General features: G+C 36.6%; 1 protein-coding gene across 1 annotated transcript; it reads left to right on the top strand.

Annotated features, from left to right (window-relative positions):
* The first annotated feature begins 1760 nt into the window (after positions 1-1760).
* LOC124166107 (eukaryotic translation initiation factor 3 subunit L) lies at positions 1761-15529 on the top strand. Its single transcript, XM_046543751.1, has 11 exons — positions 1761-1918; positions 2050-2258; positions 4084-4168; positions 5146-5272; positions 6176-6405; positions 7897-8067; positions 8278-8448; positions 9817-9963; positions 10551-10711; positions 13193-13400; positions 15274-15529. Exons 1-11 carry the CDS (start codon positions 1889-1891, stop codon positions 15406-15408), a joined length of 1674 nt encoding a protein of 557 aa, XP_046399707.1. The 5' UTR covers positions 1761-1888; the 3' UTR covers positions 15409-15529.
* Positions 15530-17824: the final 2295 nt, after the last annotated feature.

The following is a 17824-nucleotide window of genomic DNA, read 5'->3' as shown; positions in this document are numbered from 1 at the left end:
ACATTTTGGGGATTGGATAGTTGGGCATTGTCCATTTACTTAGAGTGACATTCATCAAATAGAATTTAGCATTTCCTCCTGATTTTACAAAATTTTATACGGTGTAATTATGACTGAAAATTGAACGTAAACATTGAAAACCGGTAATCACTATAGTTATGGCGATTTCCGATTTTCAATGTTTTTGTTTACTTTTCAATGTTTGATATCATATGATGCAGCTTCTTAAGACAAATACCCAAGTTCAACTGAGAACCATTTTGGAAACCCATTACTTTTGAAAACATTGATAGAAGTGTGCCTGTATAGTTGGATAGCATTTAGGAGGACACTGAAAATAAGTTGGCCGCGTCATCAATGCGTCGATTAAAGAGTATTTGGAGCCAATTTATAAACTAACTGCAGTACTGCAATACGTATTTATCCGGGCTTACCAAATCACACGCTATGAACAAAACAATTGCACTGAATACTCAATCAACTCGATGGGGTTCTTCAAGCACACATCACTGCAGTGTACATGTAAATCAAGCACACATCCATGATCCTTGCATAAATAAATTAATTGATGATGTTATTTATCACGGCATCACTACCCTGAATGTCACTTTACTTGTGGTACCATAACGTGAACTGATCTCTTTAGCAGGGGAAAATAATTTTACTACCTACGGAGCAAATTCACTTGCGATGAATGTATAGTTTAGCACATTAAATAGCTAATAAACGTTTGGCAAAATGGCAATAATTTGCAACATATATGCCTTAAAATGATAGACCAGTGAGATTATGCAAAGCGTAAGCAATTCTAATATTCCGACGAACAAAGTCTTATATTGTTATTTTGAAGATACTATTATACTATAAACCACAGTCTCTATGCTATAAACACTCCCTGATGTAGCTTTTCAACTTATCTTTTCACAATATAACGTTAGAGTGTCGAAAATTTCCACAAGTTAGTATACAGAAGCAAAAATACCGTTAAAACTACCACGCCTGCATATTAATGTGTGAAATTATAGATCGTATTTTGCATTTTTTACCACCAATTAAATTAATAACGGTTGTAAACAAGTTACATACACGCACACTTCAACGCAACGGATATACATTTTCCCATTTTCAATTTTATATGGACTAATTATTTCAAAAACTAATATCTATAACTCCTTAAACTCTTTCCTACGATAATAGAAGCACAATATAGTCGTGTAAACACCCTATGCAAACACAAAACACCAGTCAAAATTTTAAAGGTTGCGCCTATTTTCGCCTTCGCATCAACTGCATCAAGAATTTCTGATGCGAGCCGATGCGAGTTGATGCTTCCGAAACCTCGAAATATGCTCGTTGCAGGGCCGCATCAATGCGCATCAATGCTTGATTCGGAACGGCCTGATGCGCATCGATGCACATGATGCGTGATTCGGAACGCACCCCTACTCAACAGGGATTCTACAACTGCTACAACGATATGGATGCTCAGTCGATACACGAGCGATATATTGACAAGTCGCTTAAAACGTTGAAATATCATGGAATTCTTCCTATATTTCCGATAGTTGAATATTTACCCAATTATTCGGGAATAATCTGTGAAATGGAAGCTAGAGCACAATTTAAAAAAAAGCAATAAGTGCTTATTTTCTACTCTTTTAAGTGTATTTTCATGAATCGAAATCTCTTGAAAATCGTAATTTCGAATCGTCTCGAATCGAAATATGGTGAAAGCCTGCACTCTAGTGGTGATTGTTCCTCGACCATCCTCGACGACAGTTGAGGATCGTAACTGTGAGAGGAGTCGGGGAGCGAATGTGTGGCACAGTGTTTTCCTGCTAAATTCTCTAATATTTTTTGTGAATATCTTCATTGAAATTCTGTAGCAATGTATGACGACTATGACCCAGCTGTTAAAGTGAGTGGTTTCAGTGGCATTGGTGGCTTATATATAAGAAGTTCATAATGCATGCTTCACTACCTCCCATCTGTTTTGTGTAAAGAAATCAAGCTCTATCAATGTATAATACATATGCTGTGTTTATTTAGGCTGGATTTGATTCCTACGGTTATGGAGGTGCTGGAGCAGGAGGTGCACTGGAATATGAACCGCATTCCGGGGACCCCTATGTGGATATTGATTACGACCGGCAATATTCTTCCATCCCAGAAGTGGTGAAAAAGTTTCTGGTATATTTTAGAAACATTATCCATGAAGAAGGAACAATGTTTGAGATTCAGAATATTTATGAAAATTCGTAAGTTGAAAATAAGCCCTGATTTGGACATAAGTAATTGATGAAATCACCTTGAAGTAATTTACTGTAATAATGACGATAGTCTTACCAAGTTGAATCATCTTTTACTATTGTCTTTAATGTAGTGCGTGAAGTATCTGCCATAAATATTCCTCTTTTTATTTAAATTCATAAGTTAAATGCAGACCGTATATATCTCTAGTTTTCTACCTCTAGTATTCTATCTCCGGTATTCAGAGTGCTGGAAAGGGAAATTTGTGGTTTATTTTAGCCAAATTAACACCTTGTTATTCCGTCAATTCCTCTGTTGCTGTTGTATAGTATATTATACCATCAGTTTTATTTAAGCTTATGTGATGGGTTTCATTCATATGCATTCAACTTCACTAATGATCTCTCCCGAGTTTTTTTGCTAACGTCTGTTAAAGCTTGGTGGTGATAAAAAAAATTTGTTGGTCTGTCTCCTATTTATGTAATTTCATGTTTTCATCGCATAAAAATTCCTTCTCAGTTAGGAGTGGTGCAGTGCATGCAGTCTCATGCTGAAGTGTGTAGCTAAGTTATCAAAACCATCACCTTCATTTGAGAATGTCTGTATGTGTCCACCCTTACACCATTCCTATGAAAAATTGCAGAAGTCTGAATCCACCTGTACATGCACTGCCATATCCTCCTATGGCTGGGAGCCGTCAACGGTCGTTCTAAATCTTATTACCGATCAGCAGAAACACCCTCTAGTTGTTCAGGCTGGCCAACCAAAGAAGGCTGCTTTGATATTCCAAGCATAATTTTTAGTGGAATGATGAGTTCCATTCGATGGAAATAAAATATGTGACGCAGTTACTGCCTGCAGGCCTGTTGTTAGCTCAACTCATCTTTCAATCTTTGATAGTTACCTTCTTCTCTGAAGTGGTCTTCTACTTTTTTGACCTTGTTGCTCTTTTTGTTTTATTGTTTTTTGTTTTTGACCTTCATTTTCTTTGTATCCTCCAACAATTGTTCACTCGAAAGTAATGTGAAGCCTTCAATTCTTCTCCTTAATCAATTCAGTGTGGAGTACTTTTTTTTAAGGTTTTAGTGTTTCACTTAATAAATGCTTGCCCAAAGGCTGTAAAAGTTGACTCCACAATTCGAATACTTTATTTTTTATTTGGTGTGGAAGGCAGATAGGAATATTTTTTTTAGTAGTTATTCAGTCCAACTTCTTGTTTCCTTGGAATTAATCATTTTAAATCGTAAAAGCAGCTTACCCATTGTCATTGCCCCCATACCATTGCTAGGCAATCAGAATACTCTGAATACAACTGGTCTCTGGTTTGAGATCCTATGAAGCTAATTTTTTTTTCCTCTTTTATGATGGATATTTCAAAAGATGATTCAACTGTTATGTTTGTTATGATTATTTGACTCTTTTAAAGTATTTTTCCTGTGCAGTTGACCTAGAAACACCTATACAACAGGCTTTACTATGTAGTGAATTTCTCTATGGTCCAAAACTCCTCGAGAATAATAAGAGTTTCTTAGTCATAAGATATAAATACTTTAGTCAATTACACATTGCAAATATGAGTAGTGATGAATATTTTGAAACATACGGCTTGATTATTCCTTTTCCCTCGTATTTTACCTTAATGTCATGCATAAGATATTCCTTATACATACATGTGTGTTTCCATTTGCCCAGTCATTTTAGGTGTGTATTTTAAATTCTGAAGGCTGAACCCTGATCGTGCCTATTGCACTTTGATGAGGCCTCCATTTTTGCATAATTTTGTCTGCTTTCTTCTCAACCATAATTATTTTATCTTCCTGCAAATATTTTTAGATTTCCCAAGTTGACGGAGCAGTATTTTGACAAGCGGCCCTGGCCAAGTGAGGAAGAGGTTGAAAGACTTGTGGATAACGACCAGGTACGTTCACTTATTTATTTTAGATGTTTGAATGCTCTTGAGTCTGCCAAGGGGAACTGAGGGTTGATTTCAACCAAGGCATTTATTGCTTGGCACCAACTCAGTCAAACACATTTGCTTTCTGCCCTTTAATGGCTGTTGGTGTGCCCCGCATTTCGTATCCCTCCCTCTGCTCCTCTGGAATGTTAAGGACCCTAGGGGGTGGTCTCTCCTCCTGCCCACTGCTGCATCTTCCATACTCACTTCCCTATGGCAACAAACCTGTCAACAGACCTTTGCCCTTGCCACCTCAACCTTAGGACCTTATTAGAATGATGCAAATGCTAAAGGCCTAAAAGGCAATTGATATGGCTTATGTCACTTGTGCATCCATCATTAAGAGAAACTTTACATATCATAAGAGCTTTTCTCTTCTTACTTTTTTGTTTCAATTTTAATGAAGCGGAGGTTAAATTGAACTAACTGTGAAATTATCTTTAGTAAATTAATGTGTTAAAGCTGATAATGAGCCGTCTGATAACGATGTCGCTTAGGGCGAAGTCCCACATTGGGGAGGGCTCGTAAGCTCGTCAATAATAAAAATAATTACCATGGATAATACCATTTGCCAGTGTTTTGAGATGTTTTTTATTAGCTTGACTAGAAGAGCTTCACTTATTCCCACCAGCAGATATTTGCAGTGATAAGAAACTGATTACTTGCAAAGGCCTCATCGATGACTCTAAGATGATGTCAGTTACTTTTCTAGGAGTGTTGAGAGTCTGTAGTTTAGTTTTAGGGAAATTTTAATATTTTTTTAATTACAACTTTATTAAATGGGTAGATGGTGGAAATCAGGAGTCAAAAATTTTCAATTGTGGTCTTCATAAATCAGGAAATACTTTTAGCTATGATAATTGTAATCTATGTAGAGTAAATCATTTGAATGGGTGTATTTCGCTTCACGTTTCATTTTCAGTTTATGACTCTCCTTTCAGGTGTTCATGGTCTTGTACAAGGAGCTTTACTTTCGCCATATTTACGCCCATGTTAGTATGGGGCCTACCTTGGAACAGCGGTTTGGGTCTTATTATAACTATTGTGCATTCTTCAACATAATATTGAGTAAGTAGCCTTCTATGATTTATATGCTTGAATTAAGTTTTTTTATTGAACTGTGTAAGTGACCCCGAGTACACTCTCATCCCTAATTTTTACGGCAGCTGTGATTAATGTCTCTTACATGAACTTATATGGTATTAGTGGCAAAGTAAATGAAGTAATTGTTATTGAAAGTAATAATAATCAAAGAATAAAGTAGATGCTTAATTATGTATTGTGTGATGAATGATTCTTTTGACAGTCCACCTATCAAGTCCCTCTCCAGCCCACCAAAATATTCCTCTACCCTTTTTACCCTCATTTGTCCTGCTTTCTTGCCATTCCCATCCTAAATTACACCGGTTTTGTGGAGGAATGAGCTCTTGTGTTACAGAGAAAGCATGACACTGAAACCAAATTTAAAATTGCTTCGAAAATGATTTAAGAATGATCTTCCTTTGATAATTTTTTTGGGATTGTCTTTCCACTACGATGGATATTCAAATTTATATAATGATAAAACAATTTATGACTATGTGATAATTAATTTAGAAAGCCTTAAGAATTTCTAAGGCATATTTGCTATTACAAGAGGTGGAATTATCCATGAAATTCAAACCAATGGTTTAGGCCAAATTTTTTTTTTCATTATTGATCATGTCAACTCAAATTGTCTCATCAAATTTAGTGACTGGTGGTTTTAATAAATGTCTGATTGAATGTCATAGTTAAAAATGGCTTATGCTCATCTTTCTCTTCTGTATGCAATAGTTCAAGTTTAATAATCCTTCAAATGTATAAATCTTAAAATTTAAATTTAGAATTCAGTAATCTTTACACAGGCCTTTCACTCTAGGATCTATTGTTTGATTTTATTACTAAGTACATGTGTACTGTTAATGATGTTCTTGCATTCCTAATTCACAGGTTCAGAAACTCCGTTTGCCCTGGAACTCCCTGATCTTTGGTTGTGGGAATTAGTGGATGAATTTGTGTACCAATTCCAAAGCTTTGCACAATATAGGTCGCGTATGAACAAGAAAGGCCCCGACGAGGTTGAAGTCTGTGCCCAGCACATGAAAGTGTGGAACGTCTTCTGTGTCCTTAATGTTCTTCATTCCTTAGTGGATAAATCAAACATCAAGCAGCAACTAGAGGTAATTGCTGCTTTTCAGAGAGCTTAGCCTTTTGCTCGAACACATGCCTGCGCAATATGCGTTTCTTCTCAGTAAAACATGTGTGTTATTTTTCTATATTAACCCAGTCTTAAGGCCTGTTTACATAGTGTACAAATACGGTCTTTTTAAGTTCTACATTGTATAAATGCAAAAATTCACCATCCAACCTCCCAACTTATGGAAATGGAATCAGTTGTAATGTGGTTCATGCATTTCTACTTGTTCCGTTCTAGTCAACCAAAATTGTTCACGCATTTACACACTAACTTGTAGGTATAAAAATCTTGTGTAACCAGGCTTTTATGATCCATTCACTGCCATCTCTACAAATTTGCTCTAGTATGCCTATATTTAATAGTTTTAATTTTGAAAAAAAAATGCATTTCTCTTCAGGAGTATTCTAATACACTATGTAATCAGACATAGTGTATCTTATTTCATGTTGTTTACTTAAATGACATTAATTAATCTTCAGTCTTAAAAAAACACTTTTATCTCTGAAAATAATAATTTATTTCCCATCGATATTACAAGATACGTCATAATCATATTTTAAAATGTACAAGAAAAAAAATTCAGACTATATAATATTTTAAAAACAGCATTTCAGTTAAGAAATATTATGATGCAGAATCACGTCATCTCCTTGACACAAAGTTCTTGCTATAGCCTCTGAAGTCCTCTCAGGCTTTGGATGGAATCTTTCTTTATCTCACTCAAGATACATTTGAGAACCAATTATCGTATTTATCTGACAATATTCCCCCATTTTTTTATCAAAAATTCCCATTTCAAAAGTAAAGGACCTATATTCAAGCTCATTTTTAAATTTTTCCTGAAACTGAAGCCTAAAAATTAGGGGGGAAATATGTGGAGAAATATGGTACTAGTGAAGCTGGCCTGTATGTCTTCTATTAAAATGGACCCCTCTTTATATAAAAGGGTAGAAGAATTCTGTTACTGCATATAAATATTATGGGTAGGGATGAAAGTTAGGTAAATACGTTTTGAAAAACTGCTGCCATCAAGCAGTGTAAAATAATTGCATTTAAATTTTTACAGTTAATTAAAAAATTGTTTTCACTGTTACTACTATTAAAATTAGAAAATTCAGCATAATTTTAGGATGAAAGAATTGTAGGTGGGTTCAAGTGGGTGGGTATTTTATCAAGAATGTTATAGAAACATATTTTTCATTTCTTTTCCCAACCTATAACTGAAGGCTATGAATTTCCAGTGCTTGTAACTTCTGTACTAAGAATCTTTTTCAAATCTGATCATAAAGAAAAGGGCTAAATTAGAAATAGCTCCCCGTAACAATATTTTGAGATTTTAAACTCGTTGTTCATTTCCCTAATATTGTTTCCACGAGCCTATAATGATTGGAGCTTTAATGCATAGATGTGTACTTTCATTTGATGTGGTATTCATAGCATATTTACCATTCAACGATTTTAAATGATTTCACAGGTATATGCTGCTGGTGGTGATCCGAACACGGTTGCTGGTGAATTTGGTTCTCACTCGTTGTACAAGATGCTGGGGTACTTTAGCTTGGTTGGTCTTCTCCGTTTACACTCTCTCCTTGGTGACTATTACCAAGCCATCAAAGCGCTGGAAAACATTGAGCTTCATAAAAAGGTTTGTATATTACATAATATGTATGTTTGCATTCATTTTTGAGAGCCCAGAATGTATACGTTCATGGCATGTTTAGTAATCTGTTGATTGAATTTCATTTTAAAATGAACAGTTTGGGGGAAAAGTTGAAAAATGGCACATTGTGAAGTTGCTTGCCATGCCCTTGTTTTTGAAGTCTCATATTTACGCTTTGATTGATTTTTATTTCAGACTCAGTATTCACACGTACCAGCCTGTCAGATCACCATGTCATACTATGTTGGATTTGCGTACATGATGATGCGCAGGTATTCTGATGCCATCAGGACATTCTCTTCAATTTTGCTCTATGTGCAGCGAACAAAACAGCTGTTTACCACCCGAACCTACCAAAATGACCAGGTATGCTAATAAAATCGGTAGATTCTCCAATGGAAAATTACCCAATGAGGCAGTAGATGAAATTCTTTCATTTAGCTTGAGTGCATTCTGTGTTCACCACGTCAGTTTGCATGATTCTCACCATTTGGTTCATGCTTCCTTCCAGCGAGTGTGCCTAGCATTCTAAACAGTCTATTTTCTGCAGATTAACATTGAACGATTACCCGGGAAGAACATAAAACATTTTCACATTCTGAATATGTTGAGCTGGTAGAAATCATTTAAATTAGTATTTTGGGAAAGATATGAACATATACATTTAATTTTCTGCCACCCCATGGTGCTCACCTATTAGAATTTCATACTATAGGCTCATGATACTAGTCTACGCATGCACTAGACCATCCTTCAGATTGCTCTAAACGGAATTGCCCTGTGGATTCAAATTTTAAAGGTTAAGAAACAAGGAAAAACAGGAGTATGTTCATCTCCAATCTGATATTCCTATCCAAATGCATTTGTCTCCAAATGGACATTGTGCCAATAGATTCCAAATTTTTTTTTCTCTTAAATGGCAGAACACCCTCCCAATTTTTTTGTCATATTCTTAATATTTATTCTTTTTTTGCCCGTTGTAATAGAAAAAAATTGATGAAAGAAATAAAAAATTGTTTTAAAATTGGCAATTATTAAAATATTTAATCTTTCGTTTAGTGACATATTGATGGGAAAATTAACAATTACTCCTACATTTAAGTTACATTTTCGGATTTGGTAAAGAATGTAGCATTTAAATGCCCTAAAACATCTTTTTCATTTACTAATTGCCATACATGTTACGTCAAAAGTTTAGTGAGCATGAAAAACTTGCAGAAGAAATTCGTCGCTATGATAAGGTTAGCAGATAGGAAAGAGGAATGGAGAGCTGCTAAATCCAATATTAGGATTGCTGACTAATGATGATGATGATGATGAAAAACTTTCATTTTAAAATACCTATTATGCAGATGTTTTTTATTTCAGCCAAGGGCTTTTTATGATCGCTTTATTTATACAGATAAAAATGTATACCAATATTTATTACATAATAATTTATCTAATTCTGAGAGGTCAATGTCAGCCTACGTTGGTATGGAACGACCCAAGAAGTCAAATCAATACTTATAAAACATTCCTTTCATTTTCACGTTTACCTAATAGGATTCAACATTTTTGGTGGTATTCCCTTTCTTTGCAATTTTCAGGGTTGCCCTTGTAGCCAATATTAATACTGACTGCTACTTATACTCAGAATTTCTACTGAGTTTCCCTTGATCGTATTCAGTTTGTTAAGGAAGAGGACCTGTTTTCGATTTTTTTCTATGTAATTTCCTTTTAATTATATTTCAGATCAACAAGCAAACTGAGCAGATGTACACGTTGCTGTGTATGTGCCTTGTTCTGCATCCTCAGTGTGTGGATGAATCGATCCAGCAAGCTCTGAGAGACAAGGGTTTCCACGAGAAAATGTATAAAATGCAATATGGGGAACTGCAGGTATTGTTTTCTTAATTAGCCAGTTTCACATGAGGCATGAAATTGACGACTTGATGGATATGGAACGTGCTTTTTGAAATGGATATTTGAAAGCCATGAATTGCATGTACTTATGCACAAATGCCAAAATTACCCTTTATTTTATTTTAAAATGATTGCGTGCCCAGTTGAGAAAAAGATGTAATTTGAGGGGATCAGGTTGGTGTGGTGGCTGCTCACCCTGTGGGCCTGAGTTCAAATCCTGGCTGTGGCAGAGATTTTACAGAGACAGCCTAATCCCTGCTTGAGTGCTTAATGGAGGGCATGCCAAGGGCAGCACTCTGTCCAACGGACATTCAACTGTTGTCCCAGTGGTGTCTTTTGTTAATAGCAAGCTAATGTCGACACTGAATTCGTATCCACCATTCCTTCTCTCCTCTCATGGCACAGCTCTCGGTAACCTTTTTATACCAATCCATACCAAAATGGAGCTTGAAGATGTGCAATTCCATGCCCCGTATGATACAGGCTTTATCTCATGACTTAGGGGAGGGCTCGTGTGGATTACTTATCTGTGAATAAATGTTTGTTTCTTTTTCGTCCATCAGGAGTTTGAGCAGTGCTTTTTGTTTGCGTGTCCTAAATTCCTCTCGCCAGCGCCGCCTCCTCCGGATGCCGTGGAAGACTTCTCCAAGGACGCCACCAAGCATCAGTGTCAGGTGTTCATGGATGAAGTGAAGCAGCAGAAGATGCTACCCACCATCAGGAGGTGCGTTAATGTCTCTTCTTTCCAAAAGGAATAGTCGGATGAAGATTTATAAATTGTGGGGGTTCTTCTGAAAACTGGAGTCGCAAAGTTTCATTTGCCAATTTACTTCTGTTGATATTTTGAGTGGTTTGGATTTTTTGTCTGTTGCCATGCTGGTGTTATAATTGGCATCAGCTCTTGGTTCCTCTTCTTGAGAAAGTGTTATCTTTTCATTGCTTAAATTTAAGAAGGAATATAATAATGATTTTCTTTCGGAAGTACTTTATAAAATACACCCATGTCTCGTATAGCGCAAGGGATGCGTTCCTTGGGGTCTTTGCGCTATACGAATTTGCGTTTTACGAGAGCGTTTTAACATAGGGAAGATAGGAATACGTTCCTGGTAGCATAGGTCTTTGGTATTGAATTTCCTCTAAAACATCTATATTCCCATAAAAAGCCTTAGAAAACATTATTTCTATAAATATTTATAGTTTAAAACATCTTTAAAGATAGTATTCACGCATTCAAAGACTTTTATTCACGTTAAAAAAAATTCTTACGTGCTTTCGAAATTCCATCCTGTTGTGCGGGTGGGCTAACATCTGCTATCTCAGGGGATCGTAATGCGTTTCCGGCAGTTGACGATTTTTAAAACTAGTCTAAAAACAACTGTTGTGTCACCCAGGCCCTTTTGTAGCTCATCGAAATGACAGGAAAATGCTACTTTAAATGCCATTTCATAGCTAGTGGAGTTTATGAATGATAAATCATTTTAATTTGAAGTCCTCCGAGTCATTAGCAGCTACGTGAAACAGTCTTTAAATGCCTTGAAACCTGACCCAGGTTTTCCTTCCCTGAAAATGAATGAACGAGAATGCATTCTTTTCCAAAAGAATATCGTCTCGTCAACACTAGATCTAGTTGAGGGGGAAAGGAGCCACTTTCAATAACAGCTTGGAGTTCATCCGAAAATGTTGTGGTGGCTGCGCTATCAACACTTGCAGATTCACCTGATATCGCCGCACTGAAAATACCTGCTTGCCGTTTAAATTCTGGAACCAACCGCTTTCACTAAATGTCTCGGAGCGACTACCACTCTCGTCTTTTTGTACTGATTCACCATGAACTTTCCGTATGTGTAGACCGCTTGGTTGAAGTTGGTGCGGCTGAGGTCACTGATATTTTAGCTTCGTCTTTATTCAAAATAAGGCATCGTGAGTTTAAACTTCCACGCAATATCGCTTTGACGCTCTCCATTTCCAAAGCAATTGACCTCTTTCAATTCCTCTTCTAGGTTTATAGTTTTTCTTGATAAATTCTTGATTTTTCTACACGCATTCCTATTTTTTGCCATATTCTCTTGGTTTTTACTCTGTATGGCTCTATCTAAATCACCTTCTTCTGCTGAACTGTATTCCTGAGACGCAGAAGGCCAATGACTGCGGGGAGGGAACGAAGCCATTGTGTTTGAGACTCTATAGCGGACCCTTTTATGTGTTGATGCTATTCATGCGCAACTCGGCCACCGCTCCATTTCTCCCCCGTGAATACCGATGACATGAAATAATATTAATATGCGTAAATTGATAGAAATTACGTGTGTACTTAGCGCAAGTTCACGTTTTATCACGAGAGCGTTTAAAATGTTTGATTAGGCTACACTGCGTTGCAATGTTTCCCCGAGGAACGAATTTGCGCTATATCGAAATTGCGCTATACGAGACATGGGTGTACATCATCTCATAGGTGATTGGATCCATAAAAATCTCTTTCTTTAAATTCTTAATACAGCCAATATTCATTGAAAGTTTTGTGCAAATTATTCCTGTGGCGATTATTTTTGGCTTTGGTTCCGTTTGTCATGCTAAGCACAAGAACCGGTTGAACCAAAGAACCAAACCAGCTCTTCCTTCATAGGTGCAGTATGCTTAACTAATCCGTACCCTCATGGCAAAATATGGCCTTGCTGGGATTTGGCCTCATCCACAAGTTCCCTCCGTCATTTTACATGTCCCTCTTCCTAACAATTCCCGGAATCAGTTGATGTCTGAATTGATCACATCCCTCCGCCTTATCTTTGGTTGGTGGAGCCTTCCTTCTGGTCTCCCCGTGATCCCCCTCCTTAGGCATCATACCCATCTCAGTTCTTTTGCTGTCATTGTAAATATCTACATAATTTAGATGATGTCAAAAAGTCATTATTTGCTGCTTTTTATGAAGTTTTTTTCTCTGCACTATGGAAGAAATGCTAGGGTAAGCCCAGTTTCACATGGCAGCTGCTCTAAAAACAGATTTTTTTAGGGGACGAGTAATTCATTGTCACCTTGTTAATATTATACCATCGATGAAATTAGAGAAAAATATACATATTATTTTTATTTAACTACAAAGAGAATTTGTGAAGGAAAGAATAGTCAATGAGAAAATTGATTTTTAGAGTAGCAAACAACATTCTTCTCCTCATCAGTATTGTCACTTCTCTTTTTTTTTATTTTACAGCTACTTGAAACTGTATACAACATTGCCTCTGTCCAAACTTGCTGCATTTATGTCTCAAGGGCAGAAGTCAGAGGATTCAGACGTGGAAAGAGAGTGTGAAGAAATGCTTGCTATCCATCTCTTGTGCTTCAAACATAAGATGAAGAATATTGTTTGGACCAAGGGAGGAACTTCAGGCTTGGATGGAGAATTCCAATCTGGCTCAGAGGTAATACTGCCAATAAGTTTCATCTGTCCCTTGCACATCAAAATTCCATATATATAATATTTGTCTTATTTTGTAAAAATCTTGAATATTTGTCTTTTGCCATCATAAAAATGGAATGAGTCCATTGCTTTTTGATCCCATGTTGAAATGATGATAATAGTGGATACATTTGGACATAGTTTATTTCAGACAGTTAAGAAACCGTATTAAGCCGGTGTCCCACGGTTAAATTTACGTCAAAATTTCTTGACCAAAACTTTTGATGCAAACGCATTTGATCCAAAAATTTGTATGTGACACAATGGGGTCTCCCACGATGCATCTCATTTGGACCAAAAGATGGAAAACAAACGAAAGGCGATATTTTTGTAAACAAATATGGAAGCTTGTGCAGTGGAGGATTCTTGGAAGAGGAGTCATTTTTTTTAGCAGTCGAAATTGTCTGAGCAGGCCTCTTGAACATTAAAGAGGCGAAAAAAAAGAAAATGGGGGAGTGTTGAACTTGGCCTTGGCCTGAAAGGAGATATGAAAGCATTGGAATAGGTGTGCTAGCCATGTTGGAGAAGGAGTTTGTTGCCGAAGTTCCTGTAAATCATCTACATTAATTGAGGATGAGTTTAGATATTTTCATGTCCCTTAATTTGAGGGAAGAATAAAATGCCGGGATACAAACGTGAGGCAGTTTATTCCCGCGAGGAAAATGTTATTAATAAATGATGTACATTGTAGTTGAGATGATGTTGTGAATAGTGCTGTAAACGTGCATTGAAATTACATTTTTTCTCTCCTTATTGAGCAGTTGATAAAATAAAGTCCTTATCCTACCTTAGTGATCGAAACAGGCAGCTGTAGTGTTTCACAGTCAGTCATTTCGTCAGCTGCGTGCTCACTTGGAACTTCATGTCCTCCACAAAGTTACCTGTAGAATTTGGCCTCCATACCTTAATTAAATCTTTAATTCTTTCCAAAACACTCCTCCTTATATTGTGTTTTTAAAAGATCGCTTCCTTCTTATTAAACCTGAACTCATTATTATGGATTTCCTAGTTGAGAGTTTCCAAGGCCCTGTGATTGGTGTCATCCAATTGGATGAAAATTTAGAACCTGTCCTATACATTTGGACCAAACTGAGTTTGTTCCAAACGATAGGACCAAAAGCCAGTTGGATGAAATTTTGACCATGGGACAGGGTGTGCGTCAGTTGTATCAAAATTTGATACAAATATTTTGATGCAAATTTGACCGTGGGACACCAGCTTTAACTTGTAACAAATAATTTGAGTAATTGTTGCTTCAAAGTGCCACTGGATACTTAATTCCTCAGCTTGGAGAAATATCAGAAAGCGGTATTTTTGGGTACTTTTTGTGTATGCTGATACCTTCAGAGCATTTTGAATACCGTATGCAGGTAAAGAAAATGCTTGAAGTCAAATAGTCAAGAAAACGTTACTATTAACTGCAGTTTGACTTCGAAGTGCCTTTCCATCATGGAAAATAAAAATATCATATAGATTTACTCTCGATTTTGTTTAATTATGGTTTTAATCATGATCAGTCACCAGAAAACATTACAAACCACCTTGATCACATCTATTAAAAATGTGCAGTGAACCGTAGGTGTAATATTTTTATAATCCAGACAAGAAAACCTCAAAAGAGCCTCCATAATTCTTTCTTTAGCATTGTTTGAGTATCAAAGAAACAGGACTTGCAAATGTTCTTTTGATTGGGCGTTAGTAAGCCAAAAAATTATGTTTGTTCATGGAATGTGTTTTTCTCCGAAGTCAAGGGTGTCTAAAGTTTTAAGAATAATATCTGTTATGCTAGTCATAAGTGAAAAAATTCTAATTTCTTCTGAAATTTCTTTTTTCAGTTGGATTTCTATATTGATAATAACATGATCCACATAGCTGATACCAAGGTTGCTCATCGCTATGGAGATTTCTTCATTAGAAAAATTTTAAAATTTGAAGAACTGAATAGGAAACTTCATGCGGTCAAGATGTAGTGTGCTCTGAATTAAAACCATGTGAATTTGTACTAAGGCGTGCATCTTTGTCCATTTGTTGTATTTTGTATAATATACAGTTTCTCAAGGAATAAAAGCCGGGTTATGTGTCCAAAAAATACCGAAATGCCTCTCTTTCCTGATGATAGCATGTCAAAACTTGAACTCTATGTCACCACTGCAATTTATTTAAGAAATTTCCATAATAAAATATTGGATAACTAAGTCCTTCGTAATTTTTGCTGTGCATGTCCACCATTTGTGTGATTTTCGTTTGCAAAATGTTTGAATTGAAGAAGGCATGGACCATAATTCATTTAATAATATGTAGAGGTCCGTGAAATTCGGGAGATGCGATATCGCAAAATAATGCGAAATCTGTGTGTAAAAACGAAATTTCCAGTTTTTGCAATTTTAGGCGAAATAGCGATAAAATCACATCTAATGAGTCATAATCTATTAAAGCCTAAGCCTTCATTGTTAAACACTGCCGATGTTCATTTTCTCTATCTCATTATGCTTCCAAGGTCAATTGGCTTGTTTAGTGTTGCACATAATGCATCCGCATAATATCACGCACTGTAGTGATTTCTCCGCCAGTATTTGCCCATTAAATTTATCGCAACTTCTCTCTTCGATTCCCATGTATCAATCCTGAAATATTTAGAATGAGGCGCATTCTTACCTGAAGCATTAGATATTACGAATTAAAAAGTGCTGAAAGAAATTTAATGCGGCCGCAGAAGAGCGAAAATACAAGCTCACGTGCCTGGTACGCATCAATGCCGAGCAGTAATTCAGGTGACTCAACGCGACACATTAGACAGCGTTATTGGATAACTTGTCGCAGGAAAACCTTGATTGTGGGTCTAATGTAACAATTCTGTTGACTTAAACACGGCCACTGGCTGGGAACGGGTCGCTGTTCAAGGTACGGCCCACAGTATGGCAGAGTTGTCTCGTCTGAAAGTGGCCTGAATTTCACAGCATCGTGACGTGAATGGCAGCCAGCGAAAAGTCGTTTCGTCAGAAAGCGGCCTCAATGTAGCATTGCCTATATTTCTCGTCGTAGACAGTGCACTGCCAGGCCGGATTGAAATGGGCACCGTGGTGACCACGGCGCTGTGCCATCAACTGCGTGATTCGATTCATTTAAAGACATCCATAAACACATATGGTTATTTGAAAGCATGAAGCGCTAGCAGTTGGGGGAAGGGAAGGAAGGAACAGAAAGGAGAGGGGGTTCTCCTTATTAGAGGACAAATCGTCGGATATTCGGAAAAAGATATTAGCCAAATCTAATATCTTTTTCTTCAGGTGAGAAAGCATCTCATTCTAGATGTTTCAGGGTTGATAAATGGGAAATAATTTTTCAAGTTTCTTTGAATCCGATTATTTTTAGTTATATGTGCTTCTTTCACTGCCTTTCCTGACCGATTGGCGACAGCTGTAATCAAAACTAAGCGATTTTGTTGTATCTAGATGCTGTCCTATCTTCCCTAAACACCTTGGTGAGGGGTATCGAGAGGGAACATGAAACATTTCGGCCAATTTGTACGTTATACAGTACTATGGTTATACTGTAGCTACCAAGCACTCAGTTTGAAAACACCATTAAGAGGGGTTGTGTTTTGTGGTTGGACTTTTTTTTTTATTGTGGTTCCAGCTTTAAATATCGAACGAAGGGAAGGAATTTTAAAATGCCAAAAGCTAATGATACCGTTCATACCAGGGCAAGTGATTTCAGCTCAGAAGGAATTGTATGTGAAAGACAGAGTATTACGGTGCAAAGTTTGCGATAAAAGATACGACTTTGAAAGATGTGACACGTTGTTAAAGCACATCAGTAGCGATACACATAAACGTGCTAAAGAAAGGGGACCCGCAAAACAACAGCTATCATTTGAACACTCAGTCAAAGAAAGTAAAAAAAGAGCTTGTTGTTGCTACTACTGAAGCACTTTTAGTCTTTATTTAGTGTAGAGAAACGTGACAATCCAAAAATTCTGGAATGACTCCCGAAGTATACACATATAAGGTAGTAGGGATTTGCTGGTTGCCGATTGTATTCGTCAAGACTGCATACTTGAACCATTCATACTCCTTGAACCATTTCATTTAATTTTATCAGAAATTTTGTACAATCGAAATTGTGTTAAATGATATTTAAAATGCTTAATAAAAGTATAAGTATTCATGAAACTTGTACCATAAAATAATAAAAAGTGGAAAAAATTGTAGTATAATAACGCCTCCAAGATTTTCTATAACACCGAAATCACATGGTTTTAAAACGAATTTTAGCAAAAAATAAAACCACTTTCATGGGCCTCTAATAATATGTGATAGTTTTCCCTCGAGGCCTTAGGTAATTTTTTTTAGCTGATAATTCATACCCTCTCATCCCTATGTATCT

Source organism: Ischnura elegans, chromosome 9, assembly GCF_921293095.1.
Source record: "Ischnura elegans chromosome 9, ioIscEleg1.1, whole genome shotgun sequence".
NCBI lineage: Eukaryota > Metazoa > Arthropoda > Insecta > Odonata > Coenagrionidae > Ischnura > Ischnura elegans.
This window is presented reverse-complemented; position numbering and strand designations above follow the sequence as displayed.